The sequence below is a fragment of the Watersipora subatra genome, chromosome 1 (assembly GCF_963576615.1).
Source record: "Watersipora subatra chromosome 1, tzWatSuba1.1, whole genome shotgun sequence".
Lineage (NCBI taxonomy): Eukaryota > Metazoa > Bryozoa > Gymnolaemata > Cheilostomatida > Watersiporidae > Watersipora > Watersipora subatra.
The window spans coordinates 72,870,941-72,891,027 of NC_088708.1; the positions used below are offsets into that span (position 1 = coordinate 72,870,941).

The 20,087-nt window shown below is 35.5% G+C and overlaps 1 protein-coding gene across 1 annotated transcript; it reads left to right on the forward strand.

The window, feature by feature from the left end:
* Window positions 1–592: 592 nt before the first annotated feature.
* On the forward strand, window positions 593–18,890 carry LOC137406817 (DNA damage-regulated autophagy modulator protein 2-like). The gene is made up of 7 exons (XM_068093430.1): window positions 593–810; window positions 1,789–1,910; window positions 2,269–2,336; window positions 6,450–6,589; window positions 16,287–16,464; window positions 16,988–17,076; window positions 18,159–18,890. Exons 2-7 carry the CDS (start codon window positions 1,792–1,794, stop codon window positions 18,330–18,332), a joined length of 768 nt encoding a protein of 255 aa, XP_067949531.1. The 5' UTR covers window positions 593–810; window positions 1,789–1,791; the 3' UTR covers window positions 18,333–18,890.
* Window positions 18,891–20,087: the final 1,197 nt, after the last annotated feature.

Below are 20,087 nucleotides of genomic sequence, written 5' to 3' on the forward strand. Positions count from 1 at the left end.
TTTGGACCTAAGATCTATAGACACGGGTAAGGAGTTATGCAGGTTAGTAAAGCTCAAAAAGTAAACCTGGAGCAAGTTTTTGCCAATTTAGAGGGTGTAGCATTGGAGTAGTAGGCATAACAGAGCAATGTAGGCACCAGATTATTTTCATAATCAATTGTAATTTACCCATGATGTAATGTTTCACAATGTATATTGTATTCACTTGATAAACTAATTCGTTTGGGTACTGCATCTGCTAATGATAATCTGCATTATTACTCAAACATCAAATAAGGCAGTAAAAGTTCATTATGAGGCGCTTTTAATACTTTTTTCTGGGCATTAGCTCCTCCATATAGTTCAGTGATTTGAAAGGGCTTACTAGAATATTCGCGGTTGCCAACGGAGATCTGACTAGAATTGATCACTTGCCAAGTTTCATAACATTGATTCAGTCATAATAGCATGCTACACGCTTCAGCAACTTTGAACGTTGCTCTTAGCTAGAGTTCTTTACTTTAAATCACGGGTATCTAGTACTTACCTCGAAGAAATGACAATGTTATTGTTTTTGAGTTCTTGTGGGCTATGCCTTACACGATCAGCTGGGCTCTTTGCCTCAGCATCAACTATAGACTACAACTACTGCATCGTTAGGCAGCCCATAGAAGTCTATTCAGTCTATTCATATAGCAGTTTCATTGTCTTCTCAAACCGTGAATCGCATTGAGTTTTTTAACTATTATTTTTCCCAAAAAATTCAAAGAGGAAGGAATAGTCTCGACACAGGCAATTTCTCGCAAGAGCAGTTTGTCTTCATATTTTCATGTAAGCCTTTTATTGTAATCAAATGGATATAACATGAGTTGAAGAGATCATTTGCTCGCTTTGATTGTATATCAGCTAGCTGCTGCTGTGGTATTCTAGTAGTTTTGCTGTGTGTCCTTAAATAGTCATTACAACTATGGCAATAAAGATATGTATCTCTGTAGCTATGGCATGCTGTAAGGTCTAGAGATATGGGATAGCGAATAATAACATGTAACCAACATTGTATCAATCTTCAACTGTTTTGACTGCCTGTCAGAGCTTTCATAGTATTAATAGACGATTCTACTGTATTAGCCAGTCATTTCTAGTTTTCCTGTTTGAGCATCGCTGCCAGAACAAAACTGAAGAGTTTGACCGCTGCCATGGTTAGTGCAGTGTTATAGTTATACATGCATAGGTGAATAGCTGTGACTGCTGTGTTTGCACAGTGGCCGGATTACTAACACGCTAGCTTGGTAAATAAATTCACAAACACTGTATTTCTGCTTATCACTGAGGTATTAGATCTATTAACTAGAGTAATCCAGCTACTGCAAGCAATAGTTGGCAGACTGCCAAATTCCAAGGAATCATTCGGTGACGAGCTTTGAAAGGCTAATGACTGATGAATAAAAACTAGAGATCATTGTTAACTGGCTGTGGTGAATTTAACCTAAGCAATTTTTGTTGTCAACAAATGTTCACTTTTAAGTAAGTCGGTCGTGACCTCCAATGACTCTGAATTCAAACAATACCCGTTCAAGTTCAATTGTTTATACCTCGCTAGTTTTAAATAACTGAAATCCTAGCCATAACAAAAAGACCAAACAAAATTGATTGCAAGATTTGGTCTGGATGGCTCCAGCTCAGGTGGTAGAGGCATTATCCAGTCATGGACAGGCTGATACTAGCAGACAATAACAGCAGAACAAAGAAACGTTGTTTTAATAGCCCGCTGCCAAAATTCAATATCTAGTCAGACTATGCTATTTGCAGAGAATGAATTCCCTTAGCTTCGTGCCAATTACGGGTGCCGTGTTGGGAGTTGTGTCTTTCTTCACTTCATACATAGTCGCTGTGGCGAGAAACGATGTCTATCCTTGGTGGCCATATATTAGGTAGGTTTGGTTGGCCCTTCAGAACAGGGTATGTATGTAATCTGCCATAGAATGCCTTTGGCAGACTGGCATAGAAGACGGCAGCTTGTAACTAGCTGTTTTAGATATTGCCTTTTTCACTTCATCTTTATGTTTGCTGCTAAACAGAATCTTTCAAAAGTTTAGAGTTATTAAATATGGCACCTTACAAGTTGAGCGTTATGGTTTATTGTGATGGCACGCTAAAGCTCTCCTACTGTGTGATACTAGGAAGCTAAAGTTATTTGCAATGATTATGTCAATGATGAGCTCAAAAATATCCATCAGCGTGTAGTTTGTTGTACAAAGAAGGGAAGTAGCTCGCTGTCTATACTTGCAGTGACACAGGAACGACAGTGCCGGAGAGCTGCATATTTGGAGAGCTGCTTTCTCTCACCGCCTTCTTCGGTGAGTCACACTACTTCCTGTCTCACAGACATGAGCACTCCTTAGCAGCGTGCGGTGCTGTTAGTAGGTGACAGGCTAACTTGTTTATGTCCTGCGCTAAGCTTGCAATAAGCTGCCTAGAACATGTTTAATCAAAGAAAATCAATGACTATTTCTCTCAGTGAATAACAAACATGACTGAGCCCTGGCCAAATGAGCTTGTATCGATATCTACAGGTTTGACTCCGCCATAACATGATGTTTATATGTTTACACAGAGCAAATATTAGTAATACTAACAATATAAACAAGAAACAGAAAAGAAACATTTGATTTATTTTAACTTTGCATTCTTATAACCTTGCAAATACAAAGGAAGACAAGATAAAATGGTGATAGCGAGATTATTATTTCACCTTAACACTGTGTCAAAGTCATCTGCCTCTTTCCATGTAAGCCTATGGAGGGCTAATTAATTGTCAATCATTATATCTGTGTTGGTTGATAATATACCACCGCAGCGGTTGCCTACTAATACATCTACCTAGAAACACTCTATGTTCAATAAGATCAAATTATAGCAAGCGATCATTAGCATATTCATCGGAGTGTCAAGGTCGTGTTATAACGCTCAGTTTATTCCCCAAAGAATAACTTATATTCCTGATGTGTCATTAATAAGACTTGGTACTCATTCACTATATATATTCGGATACACAGCTACAAGTGTACATGGATACACAGCTACAAGTGTACATGGATACACAGCTACAAGTGTACATGGATACACAGTTCTGAGTGTACACGGGTACACAGCTACGAATTTATCCATGTGTATACATCAGTAAATACCTGATATGGATATACTCGGATGCACAGCTAGGCTACAACTGGCCTAAATATACACTCATACCTCGACATACGAGTTTTTGCCTTTCGAGATCGAGCTCGTATGTCAATTCTCCCGTATCTCAAATTAATTTTTGTATTAAAACACTCCTAATCATATAAAATATAGTCGATATTAGCGTCCAAACAATTTGTTGCAGAGCAAAACTTTCACGCATCGCCATTAGAATACAGTTTTCACGTAAATAAAGAGAAACTGTGTAATCTTGCGCATGGTTTCTAAGCAGAAGTTTTAGCCTTAAAAGAGTTATACAGATTCCATCGTAATTGTAAATCGTTTTTCACATACTGTACGTCGAAGTATCAAGACTAATAGTAGCAACAAGGAGCTACTATTAGTCTGATACAATTATTAATTATTTCTGTGGTGTTGTTTTCAAAGTTTTAACAACAAACCGTAAAGTATTGGAGTTCCAAAATGGACTTCGATATGAACGGCAACACGAAAAAATTAATCGTAAATTATGTAGCCATGTCATTATTAATACGATTTTGTGGATAATAATTTTCTACTGATCACTCGCCATTACGGGTTCGGGAAGATCAAAAAATGTAAAAATGGCGGTCAAATGGAGGTGGCAATCAATTAAAAAATGGTGCTCTATTTTTCAACCTTTCTCCTATAGTGGCACTCAAATAGAGGTTTAATTTAAATAAAGGCGATGTTTAAATAGAGATTTTATTGTAATACTTGATTGAACTCCGATCGCCTTGCATGTACCCTAATCACATGCTAACTATGGGTAGAGAATCCAAAATCTATATTTGAGAGTCATACAGGTGGGAATCAAATTCTTTGAGTTCATTATTTTATTTAGAGATATTTACATGTAGGCTGAGTTTTATCATACCAAACACAATGATGTTGCTGTGCCTGATCAAACTTATATAACAATCAATTTTCCATTAAAGTTTGACTTGCAACAAAATTCACATTACAGTTATTTGATATGAAAAGATTCACCATGTCTTACTCTGTTGTGTTGTAGGTGCAAAATATGTGGAAAGGTGATTACAAGCTCTTAAAAGCTCAAAAACGAACAGAAAATTGCAGCCACGCGAGACCGCTGTAGTTTGGATTCTCTTTCCAAAACGCCTCAAATGTGACGTAGTTGTGAGAGATGGTTTCTGTTTACACTTTCATGCAACCATATTCGTCGAAATATTTTCCCAAATATACTTCACGCATTCAATAAAACCATGTCTATTGTTCTTATGCGTCTGTTTTATCGTCATCGTAATGCTGCCACTTTTAGCAGTGATATCTTATAACTTACCATAAAAATTTGTTTAATTTTTTAGCCTTAGCTTGAAGGAATACATATCATTGTCTGATAATCATGACGAGCCTGTTGGTCACTTGTGATAATCGAAAAGTGCTGCAGAAATTATTTGCGAAGTATTGGGACACATGATCAGATTACGACTTGCCGATTAGACCAAACCGAAACAAAACTGTAAAGTAGCGAGCATCTATATTTGATACGGGGTCTTCGGTAAAACCCGAAGTGTTTGTCATAAACTAGTGCAACGATAAGTTTTATATTGATCTTTTTATTGGCCTTTCAATTCACGTGAGAATATCACGTGACAAGACGATAACCAAATTTCATGGCTACGTCATCGAAATAAAGAGATTCCAATCTTCGGCAGCTTTTCGTTTTTGAGCTTTTAAGAGCTTGTAATCGCATTTCCACATATTTGGCACCTACAACACAGCAGAGTAAGACATGGTGAGTCATTTGATACCAAATAACTGTAATGTGAATTTTATTGCAAGTAAACTTTTAAACTTGTGTTGAACCTGCTGCGTTTTACAGACAAATGCTGATTAGAATAGTTTGTTTTAATAAAAAACTCCATATCAACTTCTGTAGCACCCTGTAAAACTCCATATCAACTTCTGTAGCACCCTGTAAAACTTCGTAGCAACTTCTGTAGCACTCTGTAAAACTCCATAGCAACTTCTGTAGCACTCTGCAAAACTCTATAGCAACCTTTGTAGCACTCTGTAAAACTTTGTAGCAACTTCTGTAGCACTCGGTAAAACTCCATAGCAACTTCTGTATCACTCTGTAAAACTCCATAGCAACTTCTGTAGCACTATGTAAAACTCTATAGCGACTTCTGTATCACTCTGTAAAACTCTGTAGCAACTTCTGTTTTCTATTTTCAAATTGAAGCAAGGCAAGAAAAACTAAATGGATTTTTATTTTGACAAAAAGGAAACAAGAAGGACAACTCTACTCACAGCAATATTTGTTGCTAGAGAAATCTTGCAGTGTAGTAGTGTGCAAAAGTTACATTGTGTTCTAAACAATTTTTTGAGTAGTTGGTAGTAAATGAATTTGATAGCAATTAACCGGAGAAGGCGGTGAAATTAAATGGCCCCCATGGCGCTAGTACGCCGGACTAATGGGAAAAAAATGGATAAAAAATTAATTTCACAGTATTTTTAGTAATAACAAGATGAACGCCCTTTTCTCCTTCAGTTGCTGACATCTGGCAGCCCTTGAACTACATTAAGTATGGCACTCAAAGAGCAATTGGTAAATTGGAATTGGTAAATGGCTCGCAAGAAAATTAATGAAACATCATGAGTTATTTGACGAACCAATCTATCTAATGCTACCAATCTGTAGCAACTTTCACTAAATTCTCCTCTGTTGTTATTGTTGTTGTTATTCCTTAGTTATTAAATTCTCCTTGAACCTGTATTATTAAGATTCTCACTTAGTTCTTGATGAAAATTATCATTCAAGTGAGTAAAGATGACATCAACATTGGACTTCATCCGTGTCACATAACTCATTTTAAATTTTGTTAATGGTTCAGATTCAAACAGATTCGAGTTCGGAACTTTTAAAACTTTTTTGTCAGAAAACTGGAGAAGCAGAACTTAGAAGCAGGGGTAAATGAAAATTTTATGTATTCTCCATCTCAGTCAGAGTACTTAGTGGAGCTCTTACTCTCACTCTTGGAGTCTACTTGGTTTTACAAGAAGCGCTAGCTCATATCATACACGTATCTCATGACAAGGAGAGACAGTGCAGACAGCATTCATACAATCAAAACTTCTATTTACTTCGGACACCAATAAAGATATTCAACTGTTGCTTAAATTGAAAGTATTCTACTATTTTACAACACAATAATATATTTTTTAATGACAAAGTATTCTGCCATAATATGACACTTATATGTTGATGGCTATTTCTGCTGTAGCCCTGTGCACGATGATCGTCAGGTATAAATGGGTGCAAGTGTTTAGCAAAGGAGACAGGGGTCTGAACAGAATGAATACTGCCTCCCTCACGATTGGCTGTTTATCTTGTTTTTTCATGACTATGGTCGCCAACTTTCAGGTAGGCTACGCCCCTTTTGCTATCATGTATTCTACCCTGTCTATAGTATCATGCAGAGATGGGCTATTCTACATTGTCTATAGTATCATGCAGAGGTGGGCTATTCTACCCTGTCTATAGTATCATGCAGAGATGGGCTATTCTACCCTGTCTATAGTATCATGCAGAGATGGGCTATTCTACATTGTCTATAGTATCATGCAGAGGTGGGCTATTCTACCCTGTCTATAGTATCATGCAGAGATGGGCTATTCTACCCTGTCTATAGTATCATGCAGAGATGGGCTATTCTACCCTGTCTATAGTATCATGCAGAGATGGGCTATTCTACCCTGTCTATAGTATCATGCAGAGATGGGCTATTCTACATTGTCTATAGTATCATGCAGAGGTGGGCTATTCTACCCTGTCTATAGTATTATGCAGAGATGGGCTATTCTATCCTGTCTATAGTATCATGCAGAGATGGGCTATTCTACCCTGTCTATAGTATCATGCAGAGATGGGCTATTCTACCCTGTCTATAGTATCATGCAGAGGTGGGCTATTCTACCCTGTCTATAGTATCATGCAGAGATGGGCTATTCTACCCTGTCTATAGTATCATGCAGAGGTGGGCACTCGAGTTAGCGTGCTTGCTCGAGTAAACCTTAAGACTCAACTCACTAATAAATTGAATTGAATCGATTCTCTGGTATTTTTTACTTACGATAAAATCGAATTGCTTACATCCTACCGGTAAGAATTGAAGAGGATCAGTTTGCTGCTGTCACCATAGACGAATTGACTCGGTTTTCTATTTTAAATAAGCAAAACAACTCGAGTCAAAATGCACCAATCCTTCCCTTTATTATTACTAACTCTATGATTATTACTACCTCTAAGATTATTACTAACTCTATGATTATTACTAACTCTATGATTATTACTAACTCTATGATTATTACTAACTCTATGATTATTACTAACTCTATGATTATTACTAACTCTATGATTATTACTAACTCTATGATTATTACTACCTCTATGATTATTACTACCTCTATGATTATTACTACCTCTAAGATTATTACTAACTCTATGATTATTACTAACTCTATGATTATTACTAACTCTATGATTATTACTAACTCTATGATTATTACTACCTCTATGATTATTACTAACTCTATGATTATTACTAACTCTATGATTATTACTAACTCTATGATTATTACTACCTCTATGATTATTACTACCTCTATGATTGATGGAAAATCACTCACGGATGGTGATATCCTAAATACCCCAGTCTGTTATTTAATGTGCGCCAAAGCAAAGATGTCAGTGCAATCCAATGTTGCTGGCCGCACACATTTCCACAAGACCTTGATACAATCGCGTATATTTCACTGGTCTATAATATGTACTACGCGCTGATATATTCTAGCTCTACGGTTTGCCTGTGCACCGACAATAAGCTGATTCATGCAGTTTTAATTGAGGCACGATAATTTTATGTGTATGCATGCTAGTCATCCAGAAAAGTATGTTTATTTTTATGTTTATATTGTCATTCTTATATTTATTGCAATTACTTATATTATAATTTTGCTAAACAAAAATGAACCAAGCGTTTTTCCTTTACTCAGAAATCACTGCATAAAATTGCAGTTTCTAATTTTTTTATTTTCTGCTTTAGTTTGAAAGAAAAGAAAAACTGATAACGGCGACCTGAACATATTTCTGTTAGTGAAATTCTTCAACATTAGGCCTAAGATGTTTCTGATCACTATCTATATGTATGTATATATCTCTCTCAAAGTTTGTTGTCTCTGTCATCATCGTTGGTTTGGATGTATATCTGTCTGTCCGGCTACAGTTATTAAAATCTTGGAATTACAATTTTGCACTCTGATCGATTTGAACTCACGAAAATTGCAACCGCAAATTTTAAATTCACACGCACTACCACTGAGCTATTTATGGCGTATTGATAAAAAACACTATCATATACCATATAGGGTATGCACACACTAAATGACGTATTATTTGAGCATTGTGCCTACGGGTTACGATGCCCCCTTTATAAAATATTTTTCGCCTAACTCTAAACAACACAATGTTTTTCCATTATTGTTATATTAGGGTGAATTGTTTATGCCACTTGATATCAACAATAATTTTTCTCGAAATTAAAATTTGGCGCTTTGTGTACTGATTATATACGTTATTAAGAGATATACGTTGCTCGCCGTGGCAAGTTTAGCGGTATCCGTTACAGTAAAAACAGGCAAATGATGAAATTTTAGTTACAAGTTTGAGGTTTACTAAAATACATACTAAAACTTCCTTCAAGTATGTGTTTAGTAAACTAATTTCAATTCATTTAAGTTAAATTCAGCGTTTATATGATACACATCTGTCTCGGAGGTAAGAACTCTCCACATAGTACATAGTAATGTTATATTATCTTGCAGATCATAACCACAAGTACACTAAAGTCATTGTAGGTACCTATAGTAACTAAGGTTAACATATGATGATTACAATGATGATGATTTTTACAAGGAGGTGATTGCATTAGATAATTACTATGGGTTTCTATACCACTCTATGTACGTCTATTATAACCTACGATATTTTCGTATGCCAACACTGGCATGCGAAAGCTGGCATGCCAATTTTCCTTCACTGGCAATTTTCTTTCATGTCAATTTTTCGTTTCACTGGCATGCCAAAAGTCACATACCAATTTTCATTTCATTGGCATGTGGAAATTGGCATGCCAATTTTCGCATGCCAGTGAAACAAACTAAAATCGTATAATTGTATACCAAATAATTTTTCATTGTATACGTAGCAAAACAGACTATATTTAACTACTACTTGCTAATGATGATTTCACATTTACATTTCAACACTTTTACATTTTTATTTTCCCTTCTAATTTATTTCAATGAAACACTTATTTCAAGTTACGAAATTTAAAACTTACAGTTGTTTGAAAAAGTTTGAAAACTTTTTTTGTTTTTTTTTGTTTTTTATGTTTTAGGTTTTTTTAATTCATTTGAACTGCACAAAAATACTTTTCTTATGATATGAAGTTTAAAAGTTAGAATGGTAAATGTTGTGTATATTAAATAAACATAAACTTTTTGTCCAAAGTCTTTTAATGCCCGGGCAACGCCGGGCATTCACCTAGTATTTTTATATTAAAGAATGTGTGTTTGAGTTTTGGTCAAACTTCAAATATGATAGCGTTTTTCTTTTGCAGTCGGTATCATTAAACTACAAAATATTAGACATTCCTTTTGTATGTGAAGAGCATTGATTCTTGTGCAGAATTTTTTACAGCTTCTAGAAAACTTTAAATTCAAGTTCTAGGACCGAAACTCTAGCTTTTACAACAAGTGTATGTCAGCAAAAGATTAGTCTCATGACTTGATTCCATCCGAACAAGCAATGAAATTTATAGTGAAAGAGTTGATATTTGCTATACAAGCAGTCAGGGAACTGAGCTAATGCATATAGCTAAGTTAGTGATTGTGGTTTATCGCTATTTTGATATATTGCCATAAGTCAATTTTGGATAAGAATTGATAGAGAATTGATTTTATCTATTTGAAAAATTTGAATTGATTCATTGAAGTTAGGATAGTCAAAAATTAAGTATTGAATTGTGGTGTTTGGCGGTGAATTGAATTGATTCTTATATGACCTATGATGTAAAAGGATTGAGAATTGAATCGTTAATTTTTTGATAAGAATTGAATTGAATCGAGTCATTTTTAAAGCCTTATAAACATCTCTGGTATCATGTATGCTACCATGTTTACAGTGTCATGTGTTCTACTCTATCTACAGTATCATGTGTTCTACTCTATCTACAGTATCATGTGTTCTACTCTATCTACAGTATCATGTGTTCTACTCTATCTACAGTGTCATGTGTTCTACTCTATCTACAGTATCATGTGTTCTACTCTATCTACAGTATCATGTGTTCTACTCTATCTACAGTATCATGTGTTCTACTCTATCTACAGTGTCATGTGTTCTACTCTATCTACAGTATCATGTGTTCTACTCTATCTACAGTATCATGTGTTCTACTCTATCTACAGTATCATGTGTTCTACTCTATCTACAGTATCATGTGTTCTACTCTATCTACAGTATCATGTGTTCTACTCTATCTACAGTATCATGTGTTCTACTCTATCTACAGTATCATGTGTTCTACTCTATCTACAGTATCATGTGTTCTACTCTATCTACAGTATCATGTGTTCTACTCTATCTACAGTATCATGTGTTCTACTCTATCTACAGTATCATGTGTTCTACTCTATCTACAGTATCATGTGTTCTACTCTATCTACAGTATCATGTGTTCTACTCTATCTACAGTATCATGTGTTCTACTCTATCTACAGTATCATGTGTTCTACTCTATCTACAGTATCATGTGTTCTACTCTATCTACAGTGTCATGTGTTCTACTCTATCTACAGTATCATGTGTTCTACTCTATCTACAGTGTCATGTGTTCTACTCTATCTACAGTATCATGTGTTCTACTCTATCTACAGTATCATGTGTTCTACTCTATCTACAGTGTCATGTGTTCTACTCTATCTACAGTATCATGTGTTCTACTCTATCTACAGTATCATGTGTTCTACTCTATCTACAGTATCATGTGTTCTACTCTATCTACAGTATCATGTGTTCTACTCTATCTACAGTGTCATGTGTTCTACTCTATCTACAGTATCATGTGTTCTACTCTATCTACAGTATCATGTGTTCTACTCTATCTACAGTATCATGTGTTCTACTCTATCTACAGTATCATGTGTTCTACTCTATCTACAGTATCATGTGTTCTACTCTATCTACAGTATCATGTGTTCTACTCTATCTACAGTATCATGTGTTCTACTCTATCTACAGTATCATGTGTTCTACTCTATCTACAGTATCATGTGTTCTACTCTATCTACAGTATCATGTGTTCTACTCTATCTACAGTATCATGTGTTCTACTCTATCTACAGTATCATGTGTTCTACTCTATCTACAGTGTCATGTGTTCTACTCTATCTACAGTATCATGTGTTCTACTCTATCTACAGTGTCATGTGTTCTACTCTATCTACAGTATCATGTGTTCTACTCTATCTACAGTGTCATGTGTTCTACTCTATCTACAGTATCATGTGTTCTACCCTGTCTACAATATCATGTGTTCTACTCTATCTACAGTATCATGTGTTCTACTCTATCTACAGTATCATGTGTTCTACTCTGTCTACAATATCATGTGTTCTACTCTATCTACAGTATCATGTGTTCTACCCTGTCTACAGTATCATGTGTTCTACCCTGTCTATAGTGTCAGGTAGGCTCCTCTGTAATGACTCTATTTCATTGCATATGACATTTATAGGCAGTATCATACTCAGGATTAATCAATAACAGGTCGACTTCCTCAATGAGACAATAAAGTAATATATATATATATATGTATATATGTGTGTGTATATATCGGCAGAATATCCTTGATGACATCAATAGGTAGTGGATGTTAGCCAATTCTATTAAAACAGCATGCTTTTTGCTTTTCACAAGAAAATCGGCTTAGTGTACCTTGTAACGATGGTAAAGAATATGCTAGTTCATGCACCTTTCGGTATACCTTGTAACCATGGCCGGAAATATGCTTGTTGGGGCACCCCTAAGTGTATTCTGTAACATTGACCAGAAATATTCTAATTAATGCACCTCTAAGTTGACCTTGTAACAATGGCCAGGAATACAATAGTTGGTATACCTTTAAGCGTTCCTTGTAACAATGGCTAGGAATATGCTAGTTGGTAGACCTCAAAGTGTACCTTGTAACAGCAGCCAGTAATACACTAGTTAGTGCACCTGTAAGCGTGCATTGTAAATTTGTAACAATAGCCAGGAATACACTAGTTGGTGCACTCCTATACAGAATGTAAAAACAGTACAACCCTTACTGATGAGAAGTGAGTTGAGCAGTGGCCGCACTAAACTGAAAGTGGAATAGATAATTAGCCTAAATAAAGCTGTAGATCGCAACTTCGTCGATGCAGTAGAGTCAATATTTGTTTACTGCTACTAAAATAATTCTTCATGTCTGGTTCATAGTGAGAATTTATTGATATATACCAGCAAATGTCAGGAATGCCTATTAAAAACTGGCAGAAGTTTCCAACACTTATCTTTATATGCTCAGTAGGATATGCACAGAAGTGCGTAGTACATCTTCATCCGTCTGCAGACTAACAGAGATCGCTTTAAATAAAAAGTGCATAGTTGGGTAGGTTACACTAAATGCATAGTTCCTATGAAGATTTGGAAACGTAGCAAGAATCTTGTTATTGTTTGTCCGAGAGTAGCGGTATTAGTCCGGGAGTAACAGTATTAGTCTGGGAGCAGCAGTATTAGTCCGGTAGTAGCAGTATTAGTCCGGGAGTAACAGTATCAGTCCGGTAGTAGCAGTATTAGTCCGGGAGTAACAGTATTAGTCCCGCAGCAGCAGTATTAGTCCGGCAGCAGCAGTATTAGTCCGGGAGCAGCAGTATTAGTCATATTAAAAGCAATTAAAACCCTGTAACTATGACTCGCAAGCTTTTAAAATGAGTCATAGATCGTACCAAAAACTATGTTAGTCTTATTTGTCATCATTTCAAGTACGATTGGTAAGTTTTGTAAGTTTTCTTTTAGAGAATATTTTTCGGTGCAGCTAAAAGCTAAAAGCTAAAAGCAATACAAAAATTAGTGAATCTATTTAAAAAGTTAGCTTAACATCTGAAGAGCAAAAAATTAATATTTATAAAGATCAAATCATAACAGTTTTTCTAACTATTTAGTCACAGCCTTGGCCAAGTTGTCTAACGCATCACTTACTCACCCAGAGGTACATCACTTACTTCTCCAGGGGTACATTACCTACTTACAAAGAAATACATCACTTTTTTATCTAGGGGTACATAACTTACTCACCCAGAGGTACATCACTTACTTACCTAAAGGTACATTACCTACTTACCCAGAAGTACATCACTTACTTAGCCAGGGGTACATAACTTACTCACCCAAAAGTACATCACTTACTTACCCAAAGGTACATCATTTAGTTACCCAGAGGTACATCACTTGTGGACTCAGAGGTACTCACTTACTCTTCCAGAGATACATCACTTACTTACCTAAAGGTACATTGCCTACTTACCCAAAAGTACATCACTTACTTACCCAGATACATCACTTACTCCTCCTGAGTTACATCACTTACTCCCCCTGAGGTTGAGTTGAATTTATGACTAGTTAGTAAGCGTATTTGTGACTTTTCACTTTCTCACTTCATCTGAAGTCCTTGACTGCTTCTAAACACTTACATCAATTGTAGGTCGCCCATCATCCAAACAGCCACTGGCTGTAACTATGTCTGCCATACTACGCCGCGTAATCTAAAGAAAAACATTTTAGCTCATTTGTCAATGTTTATCCAGGTATGGAGATTCGTAAAAACAGACAACTTAACATTTGTCGTGTTTTTCATAATTTGATATTCAGTCTCTCAAAACGCAGTGACTGGACAAAATTTACAATTAAAGAACTACTAAGAATCAATCGCACTGAACTGGTAGGAAATATCACTTTAAATCTTTCAAGTCTCCCTTCTCTGTCTGACCTTGATTCAAAAAGCGATTTGTTTGAATTTCGAAACCATTTTTCCATTACAATTATGAATAATTTTTTATCGGTTCCAAGACTAAAAAACAATGTTTTTAGCATCATTTTACACTTTAAATTCAATATTAAAAGAAGAGGTAGTATTTAAAGGGCACTGATCTTTCTATAAAGACTTTATTAGTAAAAGTTTAATATTAAAAATGTTTGCTTTGGGAACCTAAAGATTATTTAGTCATTGAACAAGTCATCCTCCCCATTCATTGACTGTAAGGAACAGTGCTCATTTACTATTATGGTTTTAATTAAATAGCAATAAAATGCTTTGATTTTAAAACCTGGAGATTTTTACTGAGTGGCTGTATCTCTCTTTAAAATTCCGGCTAGAAGCCTAATTCAAGCGTTTTAGACATTTCAATTCCAACGATCTTGTTATACATCGAAATGCTCTCAAACATTGTAAATTTGGAGATGATAGCGGGGAGGCTCGTAAAAATCAAATGCCTAACGTCTTGTTTATTGCTTATTATCGTATTAATGAGTTTTTATATATAATATATTTACACAATTATGTATTATATGTTTTTTTACATTTAGCATGTGACAAAGTTTTATTTTTAAAGATAGTTAAATTTTACATGTAATTGTTCTATTGGGACTGCGGTTATAGAACAATAGTCAGACACAACCCACTAGCCACATCAGTAGTTCAAGGGTTGAGATTACGCAAACCGTGTGTATGATGGTGTGTTGAAAGGCCTGTAATTCCAGTAGCTATGGGGTTAGCTAGCTAAAAAGGGACTCAGCAAAGGATTTCAACTGAAGAACATGATGAATTAGTAAGAGCTTTAAGAATTTGGAACAAAATAATAAGTACTGAAGTTCAATGCTATATCCATATTAAGTTTGTATGTTGACAAGCACAATCCTTGAAATATTAGGTTTATTGCCATGCAGTTTTACAGTAGCGAAGTGCATAGATTATGTAAAATCAGCTATTAACCTTATACACAATAGTCAAATGCCAAAAACATAGTGGCTCCTTTAATAGTCAAACTTGTGGCTTGTTTACAAACAACTCAGAATATTCCAAACCTTGGCAGCTGAGATTTTACCAAGCCATGAGCTATGTGATATCTCTTTGTCATGGTATTTACAGCGTTTACAGCAGTAACTAACATACCGCTAGTAGTTACTAACATACCGCTAGTAGTTACTAACATACCGCTAGTAGTTACTAACACACTGCTAGTAGTTACTACCATACCGCTAGTAGTTACTAGCATACCGCTAGTAGTTACTAACACACCGCTAGTAGTTACTAACATTCCGCTAGTAGTTACTAACATACCGTTAGTAGTTACTAATATACCGCTAGTAGTTACTAACATACTGCTAATAGTTACTAACATAACGCTAGTAGTTACTAACACACTGCTAGTAGTTACTAACATACCGCTAGTAGTTACTAACACACTGCTAGTAGTTACTAACATACCGCTACTTGTTGTCTAGCAGTTTGGTTTAGCTTCAGTGGCATATGGCTCTCCTCTTGTACTATTGCCCTCTTTTGGATAAGATATTGAAGAGTTACCTACTCTCGCTCATATTCTGAATATTATTGTTTATGTTAGCTTATTATTACAACATAAAGGTTTAGTATAGAAAGTGCAGAGTCGTTTGTTTAAGTAATCATCAATTTGTAATTGTTCGATATAGATGAGATAGGAACTGGGCCAGATCCCCGAGCTCTTTCACCTAGTCTGTCCAGTAAGGCCAGACTGCTTCATAATATTATCTTCTCATTGCAAGATCTTTCCCTAAAAATATCCCCTAGAAAATATCTTCTCGTAGAAGTTTTTTCCCATAGAGGTTCCTTCTTTTAGAAGTATCCTTTCACAGAGCTGCCTTAGTCTAGGATCATCCTTTTGCGCACATACCTCGAGTGTTACATCTGTCGTTGCTCTTCATCTATGTAATTGCTTTTCAGGAAACGAGTGTCCGACTTGTCCACATGCCTGTTTCTGCCTGCACCTTTGGTTTTGGTTTAGTTTACAACTTTTTCCACTCAGAGATCACACGCAAAATGACCCCTCATGTTAGCCGAGTCAGCGTATGGGTGCTGAGGCTTACTCTGTGTGTAACCAGTCTGATAGCTTTTGGACTGTGTGAGTATATATCGTACCTTGCAGGCATTTATGTACACCTTAACTGCATCAGAAAACTACATAAGAGCATGTTTTTTAACTTGTGGCTATTAATTCGACAGGCTAGCCTCTGATTTCAGTTAATATTGATGCTTTAGCTCAGAACGTTACTTGCTAAAAACAAGGGTAATTAGCGCTGCCGAGCACAGTTTTTGTGATGAATCTGCTGTTTAAATGATTGCAATTGCTTTAATTCATATTCATCAACTAGATATAAAGTTACTTCTCGCAGTTGTATAAAAATGTGTAGCAATTATAAGTTAATCAAAAATAGACAAATTTTATGACTTGAAACTGTGTTATGCGAAGTTGCAAAGAATCAGTTTAGACTTTTTGCCAAACTTGAAGCCAGAATTTTAAATTTCTGTAGCAAAGATGAACACCATTCATACAGCAACAAAAGATTTTAGAGTGTGACGGTCATATGTTGTTCCTCCCCGTCAGTTATAGATAGTACTTGATTCTAGCACTCATTTGTTTTTAGTGTACGGATTTGGGGCCAGCGCTAACCAAATAGCTGATTGGTCTAAAAATCAGTCTAATGCTAGAATTCACTGGAATCCAGAGGACTCAGTAAGTGTTGTTAAGAGTTGTGATCTCTCTAATACTTTTCATGACTTTAGAAGTTGTCCTCTTTTTGATGTTTTGACGATACAATTTTACATCACAAAATTTTTCTGTACTACATTGAACTAGAGATGCCCCGATTCTAAATTCATCAGCCAATTCAGATACCGATCCGATACACCGATACTTATTGAAAAATAATCCGATTCAGATCTTTTGTGTTGCATAGATAATTGTCCATTTTATTATAAAAAATATAAATACTAATGTATTTATTTGTTTGTATTTATTGTTGTTGTCAACAAAAACAACAACAACGTTAGCAGCACCTGTAAAAGAACAGCGTTTTTTAATGCATAGTAAGACCTGCAACAGTTTACTCACAAGAACTAGCTCATCAAATGATCTGTAGGACCATAATTATTTAGACAAACTTCAAAAGTTGATGTTTAAATAAATAAAATAAAAAAGAGAAACAAATTACATTTACAACACAACCAAACCAAATGAGGACAACCCAACAAACAAGCTATGTATCGTCAGGATAAAGAGAGAGATAGAGAGCTTTATGCATCACCTGCTTAAATTTTTTTTGTAATGCTAGTAAATAGAAATATTACACTGCATTCTTGTTTCCTTTCTTTGTTATCTCGTTCATGATTGGCTGCAATAAATCCCATCGCTGTAATTGGGAAATATCACACTTTGTGATCACGTCCTAACTTAAGCAAAAAGTTTCCTCAGCTTTGGTGATCAGGCTATAGACATGAAATAAATAGTGTAGCAGGCCCGGAATTCATTAGGTAAGAGTAAGGAACATGCAGCTGATGATCTTTATCAGTGTAACAGGCTAAAATACTATTTTCTGCTCAATAGTTGATCTGTAAAAAGTATCTGAAGTTTCAGATTTAAAAAAAAAAGATTGGCCGGTTCCGATTCAGATACTTAACGCCCATAACGGCACCGATACCGATTCCGATACCAAAATCGGGGCAACTCTAACTTGAACAGTTAAATACACGCATGTGTTTTTGCTCAAATGATCAACTGACAGACAGACTAAACGATTGTTATTATTGACTCTGCAGGGCTGGAAGCTACATCTTGTGTCCACTATCAGCGAATGGATCGTTGGATTCTGTGTAATTTTGTATTTTCTCACATATTCTCTGGAATTCCGAAACTTCAGTCTCCGACTTGAGCCTCAATTGGCTGAGACGTTTGAGCATGAAGATAATGATGCGGCTCCTTTGATGATTTAGGTGTAAATTTTTATTTTTTATTCAAACTGTCTCAGTGCTACACTTTGGGTTTGAAATAAAATTCTCTCTTCGCAAATGCCTACGAAGCACATAAAATGCAAATTTATAATTACCTAGAGTGTTAGCAGTTACATTTATGCTGTGAGTTGAAGCGTGCGTGCGTAGAAGAACGCAGTAACTAGTTTATCGCTCACTAACATCCTGTCGTGTGATTTGCTTTTAACTGCCTCTGTTACTTTTGTGCCATTTCTTTGTGCATTTATTGGTTTTGTTGAAACCTTTTCTACTGAATACATATTTTACCTGGTATTGATCTGATTTTTAAAAAATACTGTGAAATCTCATGCTGAAGTGTGAACTATTGTAGTTGTGATCTCTTATGTTGTTTACATAGACATCTAATTACCACGATTGCGTTTTGTGGATTGTTATTGTTTACTCGGCTGGAGCAGTCGTGCATATGTCCATGTGTGTTCTTTTATTTTCTCAATCTTTTCAAGCTTTCCTTTTATAATAATGTTGGGTGTTTGGATCTCATAATAAAATATTACGACAACGAAATAATTGCTCATTATTTTTAATTGAATTGTATCTCTAATTAATCGTATCTCTAATCACCAATATAATATATAACAATATATTATATAACAATTGTAGGGAGATTGTTATAAAATGTTATATGAATAAATGTCAAATATTCATTTGTATATGAGCGAAAGAAAAAAGTTCCATTGGCTTCATTGGCTTGAATTCTGACAATCGGGATTATACAATAGAGAGCAAATACTGTACCAGTACTTTTAATAACGGCTGAAAATGTTTGCTTCTTTTTTAAAAAAAGTTCTTCAGTTTACATTTCATGTTTGATGACTACTACCATCACCTGTATAGTAACTACTAGTATCACCTCGATAGTAACTAATAGTATCACCTGGATAGTTACTACTACCATCACCTGTATAGTAACTACTATCATCACCTGGATAGTAACTACTAGTATCACCTGGATAGTAACTACTAGTATCACCTAGATAGTAACTACTAGCATCACCTGGATAGTAACTACTAGTATCACCTCGATAGTAACTAATAGTATCACCTGGATAGTTACTACTACCACCACCTGTATAGTAACTACTACCATCACCTGGATAGTAAATACTAGTATCACTTGGATAGTAACTACTAGTATCACCTCAATAGTAACTACTAGTATCACCTGGATAGTAACTATTAGCATGACCTGGATAGTAACTACTAGTATCACCTGTATAGTAACTACTAGTATCACCTGGATAGTAACTACTAGTATCACCTCGATAGTAACTACTAGTATCACCTAGATAGTAACTACTAGCATCACCTGTATAGTAACTACTAGTATCACCTGGATAGTAACTACTAGTATCACCTGGATAGTAACTACTAGTATCACCTCGATAGTAACTACTAGTATCACCTGGATAGTAACTACTAGCATCACCTGTATAGTAACTACTAGTAGCACCTGGATAGTAACTACTAGTATCACCTGGATAGTAACTACTAGTATCACCTGTATAGTAACTACTAGTATCACATGGATAGTAACTACTAGTATCACCTGTATAGTAACTACTAGTATCACCTGTATAGTAACTACTAGTATCACCTGGATAGTAACTACTAGTATCACCTCGATAGTAACTACTAGTATCACTTAGATAGTAACTACTAGTATCACTTGTATATTAACTACTAGTATCACTTGGATAG